At 33.9% G+C, this 21,283-nt stretch overlaps 3 protein-coding genes across 7 annotated transcripts in view; 1 reads left to right on the top strand and 2 right to left on the bottom strand.

Annotated features, from left to right (window-relative positions):
- LOC105321734 (uncharacterized) overlaps window positions 1-2,146 on the bottom strand; it is a 124,748-nt gene extending 122,602 nt beyond the window's left edge. Inside the window, exon 1 of one of the 3 annotated variants that reach the window (XM_066069435.1) lies at window positions 1,838-2,146. In XM_066069435.1, the coding sequence (XP_065925507.1) occupies window positions 1,838-1,909 (72 nt within the window). In that variant the 5' untranslated portion in view covers window positions 1,910-2,146. The remainder of the gene's footprint in view (window positions 1-1,837) is intronic. The other 2 variants (XM_066069434.1, XM_066069436.1) reach the window with 2 other exon arrangements.
- Window positions 2,147-7,287: 5,141 nt separating this feature from the next.
- LOC105345043 (uncharacterized) lies at window positions 7,288-14,517 on the top strand. Of its 3 annotated transcripts, XM_034472607.2 has the most exons (5): window positions 7,291-7,475; window positions 10,023-10,084; window positions 11,449-11,631; window positions 13,767-14,122; window positions 14,252-14,517. In XM_034472607.2, the coding sequence occupies exons 1-5, from the start codon at window positions 7,357-7,359 to the stop codon at window positions 14,390-14,392; spliced, it is 861 nt and encodes a 286-aa protein (XP_034328498.2). In that variant the 5' UTR covers window positions 7,291-7,356; the 3' UTR covers window positions 14,393-14,517. The 3 variants fall into 3 exon arrangements, 2 of the variants coding, with proteins under 2 accessions (XP_034328498.2, XP_034328497.2); XM_034472606.2 differs by having other exon boundaries at window positions 7,296-7,475; window positions 13,767-14,517; XR_010708221.1 differs by lacking the exon at window positions 10,023-10,084 and having other exon boundaries at window positions 7,288-7,475; window positions 13,767-14,517.
- A 1,655-nt stretch (window positions 14,518-16,172) lies between these two features.
- Window positions 16,173-21,280, bottom strand: LOC105345062 (nucleolar protein 56). The gene is made up of 10 exons (XM_034472602.2): window positions 21,233-21,280; window positions 20,611-20,818; window positions 20,229-20,396; window positions 19,839-20,037; window positions 19,108-19,295; window positions 18,418-18,569; window positions 17,997-18,097; window positions 17,544-17,692; window positions 17,072-17,193; window positions 16,173-16,793 (listed from the first exon to the last, which is right to left on the bottom strand). The coding sequence occupies exons 1-10, from the start codon at window positions 21,233-21,235 to the stop codon at window positions 16,449-16,451; spliced, it is 1,635 nt and encodes a 544-aa protein (XP_034328493.1). The 5' UTR covers window positions 21,236-21,280; the 3' UTR covers window positions 16,173-16,448.
- Between the last annotated feature and the right edge of the window lie 3 nt (window positions 21,281-21,283).

Here is a 21,283-nt window from a genome sequence, read left to right on the forward strand (position 1 = left end):
TAATCAAAAAAAATAAAACGACATTAATGGATATGATTTATTAAATAATATTTATATTTATCAGTGTCTTTGCCTGTGATAACACTACGTATCAATTTTGTACCATACAGTCCAATGAATTCAAATGACGTATAATCCAGGGGCGCAAGCGAGGATTCTTTGAATATTATAAGGTGATAATTTCGGTCAGGCGTGATCAAGTCTATCATAAAGCCCTTTGGGCTTTTTGGGATTTGATCAAGCCCCGACCAAAATTATCACCTCAATGGCTCATAATACCCAAAGAATGATTCCTTAATTAACATTATGCATTTATTCACGCAAACATGGCAAGTTTTAAACTGATCTGAGTGTGTTACTTGCAACCAAAACAGATTTTCTACTTTTTTATAAAAATAACAGAAAAAAATAAATAATTATAGTCTTTCCCAAATTATTGCTTCCATCACTTTTTGATGATTTTTAGTAAAAATACACATACCAGTGAAAGAAATACAGTTGAAATCGATAAAAGGGAATATATCCAAGTTATCTTCACTATCCAAGTTATCTTCATTAAACAACTATCATTTTTCACTCATAAAAGTACACAGAAATGAAAACAAATTTTCGTACGGAGATTTATAATGGGAATTGTTTACATCTTTTCTCCATTCGGAAGTAATAGAGATACCTCGCGCAATTTTTCAATGTTATCATCCGGGCTTAATAATGGCTGATACAATGCAAAATCCCTGTAGAGTTTTTATTTTGGGATGTGTATTACAACCTGAAGTGGTAGAGGGGGCGTTTCAAAACAGATAATCTGGTCATTTTTCATATTACTGGATGAAGTTGTAGTTTGAGCACAAATGTATTATGATTATCAAAATGTCAAGCAAAAAGCATCTTCGCTAGCCAAGGGTTTTCGGTCCACTTTGTTCCCCATAAACCTTTGGCGGATTTCATTACGAAAACTCTGTGATGTGGTGGCGCTATCTGGCGAGCAACTTGAGCCCCTTGCATATTTACATTATAGCCTAGGGAAAGCACGGAGTGTTTTATTCATAGTGTTTTGTAAGGACCTGTACCGGGAGTGAAAAAGTCGCCAATTTGTATGAAAACTTCAATGCCATAAAACCAGGTATCGTTGTCGTGAATATTGCGGACCAAAGAAATTAAATAAAATACAGCTCATTGAACCCTTAAAAGTAATAATAATTAGCAGGGACGTATATACTAACGGGATAGGCAACTTCTCAATTCGCCATGTTTACTTCCCATGCTATCACACGAGCCTTGACACAAGTTTGTAGAACTAACATTATGTTCAATTCCAGTAAACTATAGAGGTTTTTAAAGCGACCTGGTTAGACCATCATTGGGGAGGCACTATACTCGGAACTTTTGTCCCAACTTGTAAAAAACACGGAATGTTTTACCAAAGATCACACTTGTGTTTTCTTTTAAAGTTTATATTTACCAGCACTGCGTTTGGATCATGCTGCACCTACTTGCAGCTGCAGCCAATCATAAAACGGAGCTTAATTGTCACCGAGTTTTCGTAATGAAATGCGCCAAGGGTTTATGGGGAGCAAAGTGGACCGAAAACCCTTGGCTAGCGAAGATGAGCAAAAAGTGGTGGAAGCAAAAACTCGAGACAGAGTATAAGAGTATATATTATCCTACTTCGGACAAGGAAATCGACATCTTTCAGAGATGATACTCTAATGATCCATCGAATAAAATTTTGGTGTATAAGTGTTCCAACCACAGGGGCTCGTCACGAAGTTTTTTCAACCTTTTATATATACCACCTCTAGATATAGAATATGTCATATTTGTAAACTATACCGACCTTATTTCCAATTAATATGAAATTCGATATCACGCACAGATGGAGTAAGATATTCTTAGCAGCGACCACCATGACTGACGACAGGAAAAAAAACTATATAGAAACCGAAAATAGCAACTTCCTGAAAATAATCCTCACGTGCAATGCAAATGTGTAACTTTACAAACTCTTTTGATTATATGCCTATAGTATTTTTTAAATTCTTCACTCGTACACTTATGTTTTTTTTTAAATTTTAAATTACTTAGATCTTCAGCAATGGCACTGTCTTATCATTTTTCGACGTCCTATACATGTACATGTACCTCGATCATTGCCATAAAGAGGTATATGTATAGCGCCTTTTCTGATTATTTCGCCTACACCTGTGCATGAACGGAAAGTACCTGTTACTAATTATAGCTGCAGGTACCTGTCACAATATGATTTTCGATACATATTTAGTACATGTAGTATGAGATTTCTTAATTATTATATTGTATATTAAAATATAATAAATCAAATTACAGTATTGATACTGATTAGTTAGGATATAAATAAATATATTTTGGCAATACATGTATAGTATACATTAAGTCACCCAGATAGAACACCTAGGTTTACCTGACTTAAGTTAATTAAATGGTCCATATAATTATATGGTCAAATAAAAGGTTTTTAAGTTTGTATAGTTGGGTTTTATTGGTCTGCGGATTTCCCTCCAAAACGCAGAAGTTTTTTGTGTTTTAAGAAATTCTTGATATTATAATTTATAAAGCCAAAGAGACAAGACTTGTACGAGGGTTGTCCCAAAATAGCGTAGACAAGTGGCGTTATTCAGTTAATCGAAGACAAAGGAAGATGAAATTTGTGCCACTAGGGTTCAAGAAATTTGCATTCAAATAATGTTTTAAAATCGAATCAGTATTGTTTGAGATTAAATAAGTGAAATGAAAACATGTTAGATCAGAAATTCGACATGCGGCGCAATGTCAAAAACAAAAAGGTAAAATCAACATAATGAGATGAAAATTGCGAGGAAAAGTACTTTTCGAATGAAAAAATTCAAATAAAACATACACTGATATTTGATAATAATTCTATTATTTACTTCGAAAATGTTTTGGCTATAACAAAACTTTTAAATATTTTATAGCACGTTTTGTGACAAGTTGAAAAGTTAACTTGTAATAAAATGACGATGTCAGCGTTTAAGGCGGCGCAGCAGTAACTGATACAATTTTGTAAATACCATGAACAGATGAAAGAAATCCTAAGTGGCTTTGGAAGTAAACGAAATTAACAAAATTGATTAAAAATGCGTTTTGTGAATGAATAGTTAAACAACATTGAAATTATTTGAACAAGTATGATAACAATAAGTGGAAAAAAGAAACCCCGAACGATATCAATGGACGTCAAAATGCTGAACGACACATTTCGGCAATACGGACGTTAGACAACAAGTAATACAGGGCAAGTTTGATGCCAACAGATCGTTTGTACTAAGAAAATATTAAACAAAAAACAACCTACAAATACATGTTGAATGTGCACTCAGGTTTTCTTGTTCAAAGATAATACACATATATATATATATATATATATATATATATATATATATATATATATATATATATATATATATATATATATAAGACTTTTTCGGAAATAAAACGTAAATGTTATCGTAAACGATGTGGAGGGCTTAGCAACAACGTAAAACTGGAAATTTTCGACGTCGCACATTGCGCCGCCTGACAAAACTTGTTGTTACTTATTATTCATTTTCTCGAGAAATAAATAAAGTACAGATTTGAATTTTTCAGTATCGTTTGCCAAAGAGTAATTGAAGAAAACATAGAAGTCTAATAAAATTATATACCGTAATAGGCAATGTATTATTCTCTTTTGAGAAGTGGACAGGCATAGCCTACATTCACATGGATGTAGGCTATGCCTGTCAACTTCTCAAAAGAGAATAGCAATGTGTAACAAATTTTTCCGTTGACATCCCTGCCTGACACCGTTCAAATATGACAATCTATTTTTAAATCAGGATTACAACATGTACACACGTGCATGGTGAACAGTCCTTTTACATATACTTGAAAACTTTTGCTCACTGTTGCTTTATAACATCCTATATAACATTTTCATCAGTTGTAAATGTAAATGTTGACACATTCAGGGACGTTAGTATATACGTCCCTCAGACACGTATTAAACATGCAGTGATTTATCTTTTTATGAAAAATCTTGATATTTCTTGCTTCCATTGCCTGCACTGTTTCGGAGAATGCAACTATCAAACCTTAGATATGCCTGACGTCAGGCAGGACGTATATAAGGCAATAATCAGCTCATCAACTGATTTGTCATAAATTCGGGAAACCTGCATCAAGAAATGAATTTATGTCAGTTCGTATTCTGAACCGTGATAACTAGCAAAATACAATAAATCCAAGTGTACAGTTGTATATTGAATAAATGCATATATAGTGTTATTGAAGAGACCTGGTTTTGGTGTGCTTATCATCAGGTTGAATTAAGCAAGATATTTTTTTTTTTAATCCAGCCGATTAGATACAAGTTATTTAGATTTTTCCTTTAATCTACAATTATAAGTGAAAAAAATAATCATCCAGCGACCACAAAATCAAAATAACCTCCGCGTTATCACTACGCCATGCATAGAAAACTTTCATTGGATGTCTTTTTTTAAATATATATAGCTATACGTGTATACATGATTGTATTAGAAAATTCACTTATTGAAATAGACCACGTTAAACCAAAATTAGTTCTATGTAAACGTTTACTACTGTAACAATACCCGTATGTAGAACATAATTTTAATCGGATATTTCTTTGGTTTAAAGTGGTTCAAATAGTGGTACATGTATATACAATTTATATCGCATACTAACTATATTTTCCTATATATCCCTGACACAACTGACTTTTTTAATGATGTCGTGTAAGATAATTAAGACTCCTAGAGCATGGTAATTGTGTAATTTGCGGGGTTTTTTTTCAATATATTTAAAATAAATATTGTATAGTGTTGAAAATGCCTGATGTTTACAAAAGTGCTATATTTTAGGTCAAATCGTATGTTAATTAAGTGCGCTATACCTCTTGTATGGGGCGCCGTTTTAATACACAAAAACTAATGCTATGATATTTTTTAGTAGGAATCTTTAAAAATTTGAGTTGTAAAACAAAGAGGTATAAAGAAGATGTCATTGTTTTTGTTGATGGTTATATTTATTTGGGTGTTGTCTTAAAAATAGTAGTAATTTAAATTGAAATATGCATGTAAGGATTTATCAGGTAGAGAAAGGAAGGCATATTTTATAATCAAATTAAAACTACCAAACAATCACAGTCTTTCAGGAAAGGTTCAATATAAGATTTATGAATCATGCATGTCGATTTTGACTTATGCTAGCTTCGGAAATTTAGATAAAGCCCCTTTCACAATTGGCGCATGAGCACTTTACAACACTTTGCGATCGGAATTTTTTTAGATTCGCATGAGCTCTCTCATGCGTTGCACGAGCGCTTGCATACGTTGCACGAGCTCTCGTATTCGTTGCATTTCGTTTTAGTGCTCGCATCAAGTCTCCTCAAAATAGTGGACATGCACACTATTCAGACGCGACCGAATGCGATCAAAATCATCGCAGTGCAACGCACGAACATTAGTACGAACATTTTACAACGTTTTGTGTACTCGCAAGAGTGACGCACGATTTTTAAAGGTCGTAAGATGAATCGCCGCTGTATATGCATGTGTTTTGCGATCACGAGACTGTTGCTCAACATGTATCCTGTAATCTTGCAATGTTTTACTATCAATGGACGACTTATCAGCCTCAATGTACAATGCTTTACCACTAGTATATATACCCTGTATAAGCGTCTCTGTTTCAGACCACAATTCAACAATACATTTATTGCATGATGGGGAAGAAAATATGAAGTTTTATTTCTCCAAGAAAAATCATATTTCCCGAGGGAAACTTGTTTTTCCGGGGGGGGGGGGGGATAAATCTTCATATTCCCTGAACATAAATGCAATAAACGTTTTATTATACCGAACAACATATGATTATACAAAATACGTTGATTTCTAAAAAAAAAATTTTTTGACTTTTCAATAGCAAAAACGTTGTGATTGTTTGATTTCCTATGTTACTGTCTCACTTTTCTTTCATAATTTCGAATCATGGATTGTAGGTTTTGTGATATAAAGAGAATCAGAATGATTAAATATTTCTGATTTAATCATATTTGATTACATCGTATGCTCATATAGGCTTTTTTATTAATATGAAATCGACCTGTCACGTGACTTTTAAGACCAATTGCAATCAGGTACGATAGAATAATCAAACTCAGGTATAATAATAAATGCAGCTGCATTAATTCTGTTTCTTCTCTCGCTTTCAACTATATCTACTGAAGAGCGTCGGGAATGGGCGGTACGTATAACCCATCTGACTCGCACGAGCATTCGTGCCATGGAACGCACAATCGCTCGTCCAATCGCGTTAGAGCACGTTCAAACGTCCGATCACCTGGTCTCTCGCGCGATCCTATCGCATTATCTTTCATCAGTCGCATTCATTGCACAACGTTCGCATATAGACGCAAGGTATATCGCAAGATTTAATGCGTTTACATCGCAGAACGCTCGCTTAGATCGTGCGAATTATGTACGAATATTTTTTCAAATGCGATTATTTCGGCAACAGTTTACGATTCACATCTAAATTTTTTCGGTCGCACGAATATTTTGTCGCTTCTGCTCGTGCGCCAATTGTGAAAGGGGCTTTAGTGATTTAAAAAAAAAAAGATTTTGACAAAACTCCATTTGAAAAAATTCAAAACTTTATCTTGAGGGGATAAAAAAGAAATTATATATGTCTTGAATTAAATTAATACACTGAATTCGCGCATTAAATCATTTGATGCGCTCAACAATATTAAATGGCTTTTTGTCAACAACAAAAAATACCTTGTTTATAGGGAGTCTCGCTATACAACACCGGCTGGATCAATATATATATATACGTGTACTATTTTTTAAAATGATTGAATTCTTTGCTGTGGTTTTGAATTATTGCCGCGTACTCTACTTTCCAAGATGTAGAATAGAAAAAAATGTGTTGATTTCACTTTTACTTGCCATATCCATATTTATATAATCATATTATATATTATTATAATGTTTCCTTATAAAACTGTCTCGCACATATGCTTTTCTGCGAATACTTGAAGCTTGAATCATTTTAAAGAGACGGCACATTTTTCCGGAAAAGTGCTTGAAAATCCCCCCTTTCTTTTTTGGTATACGAACCATGTGTATTCAATACATGAAGTGCCACTATCTAAATCTATTATCTCTAATTTGTATTTCCTGTGTGTTTAATTTCCTGTATTTCAGACTATGATAGGCACTTGGAATTTTCACATCAAGTTTCTGTAAAATCGACAAGGGTCTCTAGGTTCAATATATTTTGAACAATACGATGTTGAAATGCGGAAGAAGAACAAGAGCTAATATTCTGACTGAAATGATTAATAATTCTGTTATTTACGTTTTGATATTTTTAATTCAACCCTGCCGAGTTAACACAGAATGTCCAAGGTAAGTACAGAACTATTACATGATATAATATTAAGTCTAAAATAAGAGCGAGCGAAGAGGGTCGAACAGTTTTACTATTATCTATCAGTGAGATAGTACACAACATATGCGAAACAATATTTTAACTGATCTTCAATTTGAGTGATTTTTTTATAGAAAATAATATTTGCATACCCCACATCTCCATAATTAAAAGCTAATTGCTAATGTTAAGATAGAATTCTACACCACAATTGTCATCAATCAAATCTTTTGAATATGATTTCACCGTTAAGACCAAGAAAAAGCATCTTGATTATATCTGATTTTTATCTTCAGCCGATTTGAATTATTTACAAAGCATTTCGTTGTGTATTCTCAATAAAACTCTGAATTGGTCTATTTTGAAACTACTCTAGGATACTATAAATGATAATTATTTCATTTTACTTTAATACTTTCTTACTTCTCTTTGTGCTGGTTAGCACATAAGGCCATCATCAGAGACCCCCATTCTGGTCTGTCCTGTGTCAATCTATATATGAACTTGTCCCCATGTCCAACAAGAGCTTGGACTTTGGGTAGTTGTGTCAAACAGCAATGTAACGTAGGCCTGTCTATTTCATTGCTGGCCACTCAGCCAATGCTCTTTAAAATCAACAAGATTTGTCTGGCTTTTGAGCCAAGACTACGCAAACGGTGCATATTTCGCTTGTAACCGCGTCATTTTTAACTTGTTTTGACGCAAGAAATAGACAGCTGCGTCCAACCGAAAGTCCAAGGTCTTGTTAGAATGGTTCTAATTGTTCTCCTTCCTTTCCTTGTTTGCTGATCTTCCCTATGTCTCTTTTGGTCTTCCTCTCTTTCTCTTTCCAGTTGGTGTCCACCTCATTGGTATCGTTGGGATGGAAGCTGGATGCATTCTACATGCATGTCCAATCTACTGTCATTTTCTCTGACTTATAACATGGGATAGAGGGATTGTGTTCTGATAGATATCTCTTCATTTGAGATGGCGTTTGGCCAAAAGATGCGCAGTAATCTGCAAAGACATCGGGTCTGGAAGGTGTCTATCTTGCAATTGTTTGAAATGTTTGTGTCACTTTCCAAGATTCAGCATGATATATACGAGGACCCCATTACTCTTGCAGATCCTGAGTTTGGTGTTATTGCTGATCTTTGTTGATCTCCAGATGTATCGCAGTGAAGCATATACTTCTGTTCTGTTGCTTTCGAGCTATGACATCCGTTTATTTTTCACAGCAAGCTGCTAGCAGGGGGGGAGGGGGCTGAAAGCGATACTGACTACGCAGACATGACGTATACAAACAGATACAGATACACACACCGCACGCATCCCACAACCATTTAGCAGATATATTTGATTTTGAGCAGATTCAAAATATTTGGCTAAAAGACGTCCTTTCAACGTGAAAATTGTACGTAAGAAACTGTTCAAAATGTTTACAGGCCAGCTATGGAAGAATTGGAACTGTATAGCAAACTCGTAAAACGGAGATATTTTGACATGGGTATATCCAAAGTTTAGTCGAGAGTATGATTTGTTCTTCGAAATGTATTGTTTGCAAGCATGTCATTAATTACCTCTCCTTACAATATCGAAACTCCAAACGGTTTACCTATAATGATTGTACAACAAACATTACAAGTCAAAAACAAACTTAATTAAACTAATTAAGACTCAGCAAACAACATTTTAGTGCTTTAATTTGACTTTCCCCATGCTTTCTTGAAATCAAGACAGAACAATATAGCCCATAAGGCCTTAAATTTCAACCGTTTTCTATGTTTGGCGTCGCTGTCGGATTGGTTTTGAAACATTATAATATTGAAAAAACCCACACTGACATGTACTTACATATACCAAGAATGACATGTACTAGACTTTTAAATTTCCTTGGTTTTACCATATCTGCCAGAATTTGGGATTTCTAAGTGTTTATTTTTTTAAGAAACTATACTCAAGTAATGATAATAAATTTATTAAAGTACATTATACACTGTAACAATGTATTTTTTTTCTCTGTTGATTTAGCTTTTTTCCTGATAGAAAGATATTGTTTACGTGGTACATTTAATTTTTTTTTTCAAGATACCAGGGACAAATTATGTCGAGAAAACGACATATTATATCTTGTGTAGACGACAACATCTCGTGAAAACAACATTCGTATATTATTTCGAGATAACGACTTATTATGAATATCTCGTGAAAACGATTAACAATCTCGTGAAACTACTTATGATTGCGATTCCTTTAATAATAAAATTTTAAGTGTGTCTAATATAGAGGGATACTTACATTCTCAGTACACAGTAAATACATGTACCAATTTCCCCATTAGAGAAGACCGATATTTACCGATATGAAAATATCTGAAAATTTATTCATATATATATATATATGAGTACATATTAACTTGATGTGTTATTATATAATTATCTGTTTTCATTTTTTTTTCATTTATTATATTTTATGGGCTTTTAATGTCTTGATCGCCTGTCTGTTTGCCCTTTCTTTCTAATAATTGTTTCGTTATTCTTCAGTTACCCCCACTTAAGGTGTTGTCCAGACAGTATATGGGACGATGAAGAGAACAAGTGTGTCGGTGAGTACGTTTTACAGGACAAACTGGATGATGAAACGTGAACACAGACTAAACACCGCAACATTGTTAAAATACAAGTTATAATTCAACTAGACGTTGACCCGTGCGTGCACTGGTTGACATTGCAATGTGATAATGTTATTTAAATTTTTGCAAGCTACATTTATTTATAGTTGTTTTCAGCTGAGAAAAGCCTCATGTTCAGCTGAGAATGTAATAGACTCATCTTCTATGTAAATATAAACTATCATTTAGAAAACTTCCCTCTCTCTCTCTGTTAGTGTGAAGGTTATTATTATTTTTTTTTTACATGCACCTTTGTATGCCCAAAAGGGACAAGATTTAGGAAATTACGGAAGCGTATTAGTGCCACTCTATATATATTTTTATTTTTTATAATTCCAACTTTAAAGTTGGAATTTCCAACTTTAATCTTTGAATTTCCAACTTTAAAGTTGGAATTTTAAAGAAAAAAAAATGCAAAGTGGCACTAATACGCTTCCGTAGGAAATAAAATTATCTTATCTTGCATATATGATATCGGACATTTACGAAATAAATACATCGACACACCGTATCGTTTAAATAACCAAGCTTTCAGCCTACAATACTGCTATTAAATTCACTACACTCTGCTTAGTTAGAATAATCTAAATGTGTCACGGGACAGGTCTTCACCACAGTTAAAATGCCTTCCATATACCTGTAATGTAGCAAAAAATTGCAGAAATGCCGAAACGATTTTAGAAAAAAATTAACAAAGGTGCATTGAAAATAACAGTTAAATTATTCATAAAAAACCATTTTGAGGCTGTGAATACCTTTCATCTAAAAATTTAATTCATATTAATGAAGAATTAAACACTTTTTCACCAACTTCTTTTTATCTGTTTATTCGCTTCGAATTTACACCCATGCTGACATTCAGAACTCTCTGGACTTTTCATATTAAATTCACTGAGTTAGAGTAATACTCCCGTATTACCTTTGGTGAACAGAATATATGACAAATTTTCAATGAAAATTTATAGGTATTTGTATGATCGTTTCTGAGTTTATGCATGCAAATGTGATTTTGTGGAAACATAAACTAAAGAGCCTCCCGTGATTTAGCGTGAATGTAATGCGCATGCGCAAGAATGTAAAATCCAAAAAAATCAGATGATATCCGGATTTTTTAAAGGAATTTTCGTTGATTAATTAGCGAAGCTTGATTGAGAAAAAATGAAAACAAACTGGTAATCTTCAAGTACCAATGATGTTGAAAATATATAAAACAAAAGACAGTACTCTTCCGATTTCTCAGTATTAAAGCCCAAATATTCGAGTCTATCATTTTAATATAGTAGTTCAGACACTTTCAGGTTGTCCAGCAGGGTATCTGGGTCCCAACTGTACCATACCTTGTGATCCTCCAGGTTACGGAGTGGGGTGTCAGTTTACGTGTGCTTGCAAAGGAAGTGAAACATGTCACCCATCTATTGGTTGTGTCCTACCGACAACAACAACAACAGAAACTACAACAAAAATAACAACAACAACTGAAGGTATTATTACTATAATGTGTAGATAAATCTTGTAGATCAGAAACCTCGTTTTTATCATATCAAAGAATATAAATGATATGAGTCAAAAAGGGTGTTGCAGTTCCTATGCTAATTTTCCTTAAAGGATTTGCAGATAAAATGGAAAAATTAAAGTTACATAATTCGATGTAATTGTTTTTTTGTTTTTTGCTTGCAACGTTGTATATAAAGCAGTGTAGAATTTTATCTGAAAAGTTTGTAGTAACTTTTATAAGAACATCATAGGCGTCGGAATCGGGGGGCGGGGGGGGGGGGGGTTAGCGCCACTTTTTTTTGCAAAGTTAGACCTAACCATAAGGCACATAGCATCAGAGAGGGTTCAGCCCCCCCCCCCCCTTCCCCCCCCCCCCCCCCCACTTATTGTCGCAGCAAATATAATTGTTCCTAAATTTACCTGGAAAAGATTGAAATATTGAAAAGTTGGAGTCATAGGAATACTACCTTGAAATAAAATTAATTCAATCTTAAAATTTAGAATAAGACAGTTTCTTGAAAACTGCCATTTCCGATTTTTGTTTAATTTCTAAGGGGCATATCTTGAAAAACTCTAACTTTTAGAAAAATCATTCATACATTTGAAATCTAAGACCGCTGTGTTAAGTTCCTCCATTTTAAGTAATGTCTAGATAAGTCGAGTGGTATCGCAGGTAGAATAGATTGTAACCGTGTCCGAATTTTTCGATTGGGTTCAAATCCCGAAACAGTTGGAATTTATTTTTTATGCTCGTGTTTTTCTTTGATCACATGAAAAAATAATGTACATGTATATATAGATAATTCAAGGATGCCGGAATAAAGTTATTTATTTAAACGCTTGTAAATGTAATATTTTGCATGCACGCTTAATTTTTTTCAACATTATTAACTGTAAGAAGTCCCCGTTATAAACTTGAATTATAAACGTTTTCTTCTGAACAATATAAGGGATTTTAACGCAGAAAGTTGATTATCTCCCTTTTATGAAATAACTGAGTGTGTTGTTTTCAAAGATACGTGTAAAGGTTGTTAAACGCAAAAAAAAATCATTAAAAAGTATGAATAGGTGATTTAGCAACAGGTTAATGAAATTAAATATGTATGGATAAATTTGCTCCAACTTTTTATCCGGACTAGGCGTTTATCTAGATACTATAGAAACATGCGATAATTTATAATCACAACTTTGACGGTTTTGAAGAGCCAGAGTCAGATTTATTTAAAACATGCTGGACAGTAGAAATCAAATTGATAAATACAGAAAATATCGTCATCTTCCTAACTGTATTTGGTGGTTGCCTTGTCCGATAATTAATGTTTGTGTTTTACTGTATTTTGCCTACATACATGCCCGCTCTGTAAATATAGTCGTCTACGTAATGTGTCTATATTTAGATAAGATTCCTCAAGCGATACGGATATTTTATAAGGTCCTTTCCACGTTAGGGAATATTCCTGCTTTTTTGCAACACTCTCTTTGGCCCCATAATTCGCATTTTTAAAAAGTGTTTCAGGTACATTATATTGTTATTTTAACAATAGATGATTAAGTATGTGTTTTTTACCTATATTTATCCGCAAATTGTTGTAATTTTTTTTTTAGAATAGTTAATATAATGTTTTTTTGTTTTTTACCTATTTGATTTATTTGCATTCTATGGCAGTACATGTATATGACATCAGAAGTGACGCTATTTTTTAAATTCAATCAAAATCAGTCAAAAATTGACATTATTTTAAAAGAATAGAACGATGCTTTGAACAAGAACAAACTTTTCGTCACTTACAAGCCTTGGATAGATACATGATCTTTGATGAAAATATTTTGTTCTTTCAAGCAATCGCTCAATGTTTTCTGAAAGGAAAACTGCTAGAAAACAAACCGTTTTATGCTAAAAATGCGAAAATGGCGGGGAAATGTTAACTTTTTGATGTCATATTTCAAAATTGTAGGCATTTGGATTAAAATGAAAATTATGAAAAAGTTTCTTTTGATTGTATATCCGTACGAGGGAAGCAGAAAATTACAGAAAATTAATGATGTTCATCCTAGGGGGCCATATTAGGTCCATGTATCGTATATCTTATATATTGTAATTAACCCTCAATCATTAATGCAGACGATATCAGGACAACAGAAGCTGACGAAGTTGCAACACCCCGTGCAAGCGCAACAACCAAAACGGCAAATGTAGCTGTTGGCGAAACCTTATCTACAAGCACGGGAAATCGGATGTTTCTGGGAAACAGTGATTCACAAAATGATACGGTCACCTTACAAAAGATCACGATGTTCGGATTATTCGTGCTCTGTGGTTTGTTCATTGTATTGTTCGCTGTCTTTGTTGGAACACAGATTCGATCCAAATGTTTAAACAAAAACACGTTAACAACCCAAAGCACCACGGGAGTAAATTTGAATTCATATGACGTCATCAATGCAGACCAGCCCCCGGTGGTAGATGACATGCCACAGGTAAACACAAAACCTGGACGGAGAGATTCCCATTACACTGAAATTAATACATGTAATTATACTGAACATGTCCACAAAAAAAACAATGAACCACTACCGTGCCAATCAAACATCAACGTTCATTTACAGGCGGAAGATGCGACGGCACAGGACAGAACCTTACCGAAGTACGTAGAGATTGTTGGATCCCCCAAGAATAGTACACGGGATCCTGAATTTTCAGCGAGTGAAAATACTTATTCCAAGCAGCTGTATCTGTCAGCAATTTAGAGAGATGGGGATGCTTATGAGCAATACTATATCATTTTTTCATGTGTTAACAATCATATGTACTTTTATCCATCTTGATATCTTAAGGTATCCATACCATCTTAAAAATAAATTTCTCAAATCCGTTCCTGTATTATCTTATATTTACATGCTTCAAGTATGATTCCCTCAATTTCTTACGGAGATAGATTGTTAATTCATATCTCTGTAGAAAGCGACAAGACTGAAATCTTTACGCCCCATTTATCCTTTAACAAAAAACGAAAAAATACGGACTGCACGAAATAATCATGATGATGCCAGACTCAAATTCCCAAAAGAGACAATTTGGCTGTTTCTTTTCGCTAACGTACCTGATGTACGTTAACAGTAATTTATAGTTAATTTAAGGTCAGACGACACGTTCCTCAATTATATATAACTTTTTCAAGGAATTTACTCATGGTTTACTACTACTTTGACAAGCTTTCTTGCAAAAAATTAGGATACCTTACCAGGCATTTCTGCAAAATACTAGAGTATGCAATTCCCTACAAATCATCTGAAAATACACTTCAATGCTGATATCAAAATAAATAAATATACAGGACAGCGAAATTCACCATATTGAAATTCTATCTCGGCCGAGGCCAGGCTTTGAACTCAGGACCTCTAGAACCTACGCTCATGACAGTGAGCGGCAATGGGTCTATCCACTCGGCCATCTAGGCACTTCTCCATACACAAGTAAATTTTAATCATTCTAAAATTAATTATGAAAATAATAATTCTTACTGGAACTCTATTACGAGGAGATACTAAAAAAGATGCTCGAGGAACGTGTCGTCTGACCTTAACTTACTTTTTACCATCCATTTATTAATTTGTTAAAAGAAAGATGTAAATTCAAACAATAAAATGCTTTCTTTGATGATTCATGCAGGTTATGAAGGTAGCGATCATTGCAGAATTTTTTTTTACATGACCCGCGTTAACCCGCTCACGCGGGTCATGTATTTTTTTTCTGCAAAGTCGCCACCTTCATATCCCGAATCACCGAAAGCATTTTATTGTTCATGTGAATGCATTTTTGGCCTTATCCACACAGTTCATATATATCTTAAATGTTTCTGAATATAGACAAAAACCAGACATTTTCTACTTAACCACCAATGCCTAGACTGAATTATTTCCTGAATAGGAGAAAGCTCGGAAATCCGAAAAGTTACAAGTATATCCACATTAACTTCCTGTTCACTTTTATAGGAATGAAATTACATGAAATTAAAATTTCCTGTTGAGATTGTGTCACTTAATTAAAATACTAACCATTAATTTCGATCTATTTTAAATACGTGAAATAGCTCAATCGGAATAGCTCCAATCTAGATTTTTTTTATTCGTCAGAGTTATGTTATAATGAGATTATACTGGTATTCTATTAAAATCAAATGGGGACGCAGTGTGGAATTCAATCTTTGCCTTTAATTAACGCCAAATTTAGTTTAATAAACACCCCAATAGTAGTAAGCGTTTTACAAGACCATTTTCACATGCCTTCTGGTGATATTGAAACTCTGGAAAGTATTGAAAATTATCATGTCTCTTCTCAGAGATAACTATATACGAATCCATTGATGTACTAGTATGTCATTCAATGATTTTTCGGGTAAATAAATGAATTTTAACTGAAACTTGAATATTGCAACATTAACACGACCAACACGGAATATTAAAACCAATGCTTACTCTGTAAGAAAGATACCAGAAAATATTAAACGAACACAAACAAAATTCTACCGATGATTTTCTATCAGGTTTATTAAAATATTACTCTATTATATGCAATAAATGTATCTGTTTTTCATTCCAGCATTTTAACAGAAGAGAATTCCATGTTTGTGTAAAATATTTTGCAATAAACTGAAAATTGATACCAGTTGTTCACTTATTTACGAATTACATTAAAATTTGTTATAAATGAAACACCAGTAAATACTAGTACAATGTACATGTGTGTGGGGGATTCTTATTGTATGTGGCAATTTTCAAAAAATTTTGCATTCCCCTTTAACCATTACTCCTTATTCTTCTTCTTCTTTTTCTTCTTCTTTGACAGGTCTTCTTCAGGTTCATCAACCTCCTCAGCCTCCACCTTAGTCTTCTTCTTCTTCTTCTTGGGAGGCTCCTCTTCCTGGGTGGTATCCATCTCCTGGGTGGTGTCCATACCCTCTCCCTCTGACTTTCTTTTCGCTTTCTTCTTCTTCTTCTTTGGCTCCTCTGTCTGTGAGACATCCATTTCTTGAGTGGTGTCTGCTTCCTGTGTAGTATCCAGGGTATCATCATTGGCAGAGGACATTTTCTTTTCTTTCTTCTTCTTCTTTTTCTCTTTCTTTGCCACTTTGGCTTGAACAACAGTTGCCTGTAATAAAATAAAACAAATATGTCTTCACTAAACATTAGTTGAAGTAACAGTGTTTTCATCATTAATACATGTACAATGTACTCACGAATAGCACCAATTTTCATGGATTTCATTGTTGAGTCGATTGACAAAACAAATATTCATCAAAGTCAAATGTACATCAAAATCAAATGTTCATCAATGTTTGCTGCCTGCATTTCAATTCATAACCAAATGTTGTTAAGATGATGAAAACCTTAAAATTTTTTTTTAGATCAACCCTTTCTAATACTTGCCTCCTGCACTGCCTCCTTCATGACATCAATATTTTTCTGTGGTACTTCCCCAGTGTCGAGGAATTTCAGACGGTCCTCCACTTGTTGTTTAAGATGGTCCCCAAACACTTGTGTTGGAATTTCTTCACAAAATAAAGTATATAAATCATACACTGTTTGCAACTATCTTTAGGACCAAATATACATTTCTTTTTTTATGCATCAACAGTACATGTAGCTTCTACACTAATCTGAATTGTTTTCAATTAATATCATTTATCTAAAATACTTAATTTATCATTAAAGCAATTGATATAAGTATAACATTTTGTTTAAACTAAACATAGCAATTGATACAAGTATAATATTTAGTCTAATTAAGATTGTTGTACACTTGTATGTGCATATATATCATAAAAAAGGAGTAATGACTGTGTATACTTTTCTTCAACATAGCGTTACAGTGATAAACCACTAAATTGAGCAAAACTACCTGAGAAGCAGTCAATACGAGAGGCAATGGAACACTTGTTGGCTAGGTATCTAGATATCCTTCCCTTATTTTTTGCTCCAGCCCGACCAATGAATGTGGAGTGAAAGATGAGCCCATATTTGGGAGTATTTCCCTTTGTTTTGATAGCCCTAAAATGACGGAAATCATCAAAATAAGATTAATTCAAGTTCAATATCACTTTTGTCTTTGGAAGCTTCTGGTATTACTTCTGATATGAACTGTCACATCAGTTTTTAGTCACATCTTGCCCAATGTAAGCCAATTGAGCCCTCTGTATGTTCAAATTCTCAAAAGTGACAATATATGTAACGCTTTAACATTAAACTAAAAACCTAATATCTACAATGTTTACATTACCGGTAATGTAGAAAATAATGTACCGGTAGTTACTTTTTGTATCATCATCCTGCTTCATAATTTGGTCAATCTCACCTGAACAGAGCTTTCTCTGCTCCAAGAATCTGGACAGTGGATGCTGGGTATTTAGCTAGATTTGTCAGGCTGCCTGCATGAGCAATTAAACGGGCTCCAACCTGAAATACATTGTATATCACTTGTGATTTTACCACAAAAATAGTATGTACAACAAAACTTTAACCCAACAATGACACCCCAACCTAACTCTTCACAACCACATCAGTCAATTTCTAAGATTTTTTCCCAAGCAATTTTTAAATAAAAATGATATTCAACATAAGCAATAATTCACGACACCTCAATTCAGAATTAAATCTTAAATTCTACCAATGTGTTAATTCCAACCTCCCCCGCCTAAAATCTTACCAATGTATAACACCCCTTCCCACCAAAAAAGTAATTACAAAAAAAATTAAGAATATAACAATAGTCTTGCCTGGTCCCCAATGAGTGTTCCTAGATTAGGAGCCACCTGCTTCATCTTACTCCTGAGATAGTCGGCCAAACCTTTCCTGTACTCTGTCAGTGAAATCACCTTGGAGGTGAATGCCTCGATGTTCATCAGATCGATCGGAGAAATGTCCATTCCTGTCAATAACAACAAGATTTCTTACAAGAACTGTCAGACACTATTACCAGGAGACAACCAAAAATGATAAACAAAGACCCAAGAGTCACATATTTTCCAAGAGTTAACATGCAAAATTTAATAAAATGGGTATTGATACTGACATTATGCCTGAAATCTAAACTTATTTTATTTTCTTTTTTAAACTTGTTGCAGGAGTCAGAAAAGGTTTTGTTTTATAAAAGGTTATATTTTGTTTATTGCTCAAAATGTTTGGACCATTGAAAAAAGTTGTACAGATATAAATGCAGCGTATCAAAAATACAATTTCTTACATACCAGATGTACATGTTTTATTCATGTTCAATAGACAAAAGTTTTACATGATCAAATGATAGATTGGCTAAAACCATGCATCCGTCCACTAACATATTTAGTAATTTGTCATATCAAATGTTGACATTTACGCCAGCATAAATGACAACTTTTACAAGTTCTTGCAAATACTCCCCACATTCTAAGTGGTCTTAATTAACAGACTGTACATAAAGTACTGACCCATAGATGAGCGGCTGGCGTCCAGAATGGCCTGGGCCTTGCCACCGTCCATGACCAGCTCTTCCAGTTGTTCCATGGACTCATCTGTAAACGCCTTCCTGTTTCCAATCAACTTGACCACCTTAGCATACAAATAGTTGTCCGAGATAATCTTCACCAGTTCTGGGAAATGATAGGAGTACCACTCTCTGCAATGCATAAAGTTACATTATTACCTTACTTGGAACATTGTACGTGTAGCTTCATAGGATTTTTATTAGAATACATGTATTTCTAATACAAAATTAAATGTTCTTACAATTCTTTTGATTTGATTACTGTTTTGATTTGATTTGAACATATTTTTATTGTACAAAAATTACAACAGGGATTGGACACAAGTTCAAAAACTTAGATCGCCCTCTCCCAAAATGACAACTGTTTTTGGAATGGCATTCTACTAATATATAAATCAAAATCAAAATTCAGCAGACCTCTGGTACTCAAATAAATATAGCTACAGTGTAAACTATAAGAACACTCATGGAAAAAATCATTGACATAGGATTCCTCAAAGGAACAATTGAAGTTAAACTTTGTCAAATATGTGAATCAAATACAGCATGGTTGCATAAACTTTTGCCAATAATCTCACAATATATCTAATACTGTCAATTATTTATGTTGAATCCAACTGTGTAATGAGCAGAACAGAACTTTATGGAATGCAGGTATTAAAAGAATTTTCTTGCCTAATCCTCATGGAGAAAGTGTTGATGTTTTTGTCCAGTTGGTCCATTAAGCTGATGCTCTGGATGATCATGTTGTCTGCCCTGTTGACATTGAACTTGACTTTAGCCCTGGAGTAGCTATGACCCAGACCTAGCTGAGCTTTAGCGGATGAAACCTCCGTCAGTCCTTTAACCATGTTAGGAAAATGAAGTCTGATACCTAAATAAAACAATATGTACTTGTTTACGAAGAGGAAACAAAAGCAAAACATGTTTGGTCTTTAAGTGTTATTTTTGCACATATAAAAATTTATATGATTTTTTAAATTCAATATATTATAATTGTTCATTTTCTTGAAACCTTTAATTATCATTAATTATACATCTATAGCATAAACATTTGCACCTTACCTCTGATTACCTCTGGTACTACCCCAATATGACTGCATTTGATTCCTAGTTCCTCAGTAATGGCGGCACCAATTTTAGCATCGGACACTCCTACTACCACTTTGTCTTTCTTTCCTCCTTTAGGAACATTAGACTCCAGAAAAACTTGCAGATCATCATGAAGGAGACCTGAAATGTGTGCCAAAAAGCAAATTTGAGAGAACATATATATTCCTGAGTCTTCAATACACAGAGACAATGAAAGTTTTAAAATATGTGCCTATAACAAACTTTAAAAATCTGATAATTGTGTTCCTGAGCATCGTTTTCATAAATTATAAGGATATCCTTTAACTATACACAGAAAACGGAGTATTAGATTGATTGTGTACATTGAAACTACCTTCTGAGATGCTGTTCATGTTATCCAAGGCATTTGTTCCACTTTTGAAAGGTGAAAAAGCCAGCAGCTTGACGAGCGACTGGAATTTGCTGACATCATTTGTGCTCTTCTCCACCTCTGGGATAAAGGTTGCCACCTCCTCAAATTCTTTGACTCGGAACAAGCCATACCCAGAGGCATGTTCAAATAACACGTATAACGATTGTGGCTACAAAATAAAACAGGAAATGATTTCCTTCACTTTAACATACACATGTCATGACTTAAAGAACAAAAACATATAACGTAATCATCTGTATACACATGCTACATATCTTAATCTTTGGCAGGAGAGCGGTTACCTATTAAAGTGTACTAAATAGAGCGTGCAGACAAACTGACATTTCAATCATGTCTTAAAGAGTATAAATCAGTAAAATAGCATTGCCATACTTGCATACAACCCCCCCCCCCCCCCTTTCCAAAAATAAAACAAATAAGTTATAATCAGCATAATAAGAACGCAGAAGCAATAAATATAAATCTGAAGATTTTTTTTTACATCACTAACTAAAACAAGTTGATTGTATTTCTTTAAATAAGGTAATTTAAAGTGTTTTGCTATCCCCACGTGTTCTCTTACCATTTTCACAACATACTACAACAACTTGTTACGATGAAAAGGATTGGATTA

Source organism: Magallana gigas, chromosome 8, assembly GCF_963853765.1.
Source record: "Magallana gigas chromosome 8, xbMagGiga1.1, whole genome shotgun sequence".
Classification (NCBI taxonomy): domain Eukaryota; kingdom Metazoa; phylum Mollusca; class Bivalvia; order Ostreida; family Ostreidae; genus Magallana; species Magallana gigas.